A 1,659-nucleotide genomic window follows, 5' to 3' on the forward strand; every position below is an offset into this window, starting at 1 on the left:
CCCAGAGGGAAGCGGTCTTTTCGGCCGACGTCCAGCGGCGCGCAAGGAAGCAGGCGCAGCGGAGGCGGCCTAGCACCGGCTCGGCGCCGGGCGGCTGCGCTGCCCGCGAGCCGCGTCCTGAGCCTCGGCAGCGCGCTGCGCGGCGCGGCGCTCGCGCTGCTTCTGTGCCGAGAGCGGCATGATTCGCCAGCTGAAGCTCCAGACTGCTCGGGTCCGCGAGTTGCACGAGCACAATTGCGTTACATGGGCATGGCCGGGGTTTCTGCACCGAACGATCTTACTTTCGGTCTATCGAAAGTGTTGATCGATAACCTCGCGTTCTCCACATACTTTCTTGCTCCGCGCGCATTTATTTACATTTGCCTCAAAACGCACCGGTGCGCCGTCGACTGACGGCTCCCCCGGGAGACACCGCGCGCCCTTCCCCCCTCCCAAGGTGTTCTCTCGAGAGCCACTCTCCCCCCCGCTCCCCCCCCCCCCCCCGGCCCCTCGGGCCCAACTTCCGGTCCCGCCCCGGAAGAAATCCGGCGGGGACGGCAGCCTCCCCCGCCGCCGCCGACTCAAAATGAGATAGGTCGCGGCTCGGTTCTCGCACAGAGAACATGTGCTCCACGGGTGCTCTCGCTAAGAGTGCCGCCTCTCACGCCGCGCCGGGCAGCGGGGAGGGGAGGGGGAGCCCGAGCCGCTCGGCGGTCTGCCGCGCCTCCTCCAGCGAGATCCACTCCACTCCCTTCCCGTCACGCATCCGCCCCGCTCCCTGCCCGTCCGCCATCCACTGCACGCCCTCGCCGACGGGGGCACCCTGCTTGTAGAAGCTCGACATCACGTTGCCGTCGGCCCACCGGTAGACGCCGCACCCCTCCTTCTTATCCGCCTTCCACTCGCCGTCGTACACGCCGCCGTCGGCGTACCGGTAGACGCCGCGCCCCTCCTTCTTATCCGCCTTGTACTCGCCCTCGTACAACTCTCCGTCGGCGTAACGGTAGACGCCGCGCCCCTCTATCGTATCCGCCTTGAACTCGCCGTCGTAGACGTTGCCGTTGGCGAACCGGAAGACGCCGCGCCCCTCGTACTTACCCGCCTTCCACTCGCCGTCGTAGACGTCGCCGTCGGCGTACCGCATGACGCCGCGCCCCTCGTACTGACCCGCCTTCCACTCGCCCTCGTAGACGTTGCCGTTGGCGAACCGCGCGACGCCGCGCCCCTCGCGCTCACCCGCCGCGTTGTACTCGCCCTCGTACTCCCCCTCCTGCGCCTCGCCCGAGGCAAGCATCGCGTTGTTCACCTTGACAGCGTAGTCACGGTACAGCTGGACGACGACCGGCTTGTCGCCCTTGCCCGTGAAGGAGGCCGCCTCGATCGCGGCGATCACGCGCTTGTTACGCGGCCCCATCCCCTCGTCGGCGCGGTCCTCCATCTCCGCCACACGGGGCCCCGCGCCGTCGATCTCGACGACCTTGGGCTGCAGCCGCTCTTCCAGCAGCTTGCCCAGCCCTGGGAAGTAGGCGAGGCGCGCGAGCGCCTCGGTGCTCACGGCGCTCTCAAACGTCGTCCACCTGCCAGGGGGGGGGGGGGGGGGGGCTTGATTTGGTGAATGGGTATAGGGGTGGAGTGGGGTGGATTGGTGGGTTGGGGGGGAACCTCTAAAAGCGGGGTTGG

The 1,659-nt window shown here is 68.4% G+C and overlaps 1 protein-coding gene across 1 annotated transcript in view; it reads right to left on the reverse strand.

Annotated features, from left to right (window-relative positions):
* EMIHUDRAFT_41077 (hypothetical protein) overlaps positions 1 to 1,240 on the reverse strand; it is a gene marked incomplete at both ends in the record, with an annotated part of 15,958 nt that extends 14,718 nt beyond the window's left edge. Inside the window, one exon of the mRNA XM_005776780.1 lies at positions 827 to 1,240. Coding sequence (XP_005776837.1) covers positions 827 to 1,240 — 414 coding nt within the window. The remainder of the gene's footprint in view (positions 1 to 826) is intronic.
* Between the last annotated feature and the right edge of the window lie 419 nt (positions 1,241 to 1,659).

The sequence above is a fragment of the Emiliania huxleyi genome (assembly GCF_000372725.1).
Source record: "Emiliania huxleyi CCMP1516 unplaced genomic scaffold EMIHUscaffold_272, whole genome shotgun sequence".
In the NCBI taxonomy this organism is placed as follows: domain Eukaryota; phylum Haptophyta; order Isochrysidales; family Noelaerhabdaceae; genus Emiliania; species Emiliania huxleyi.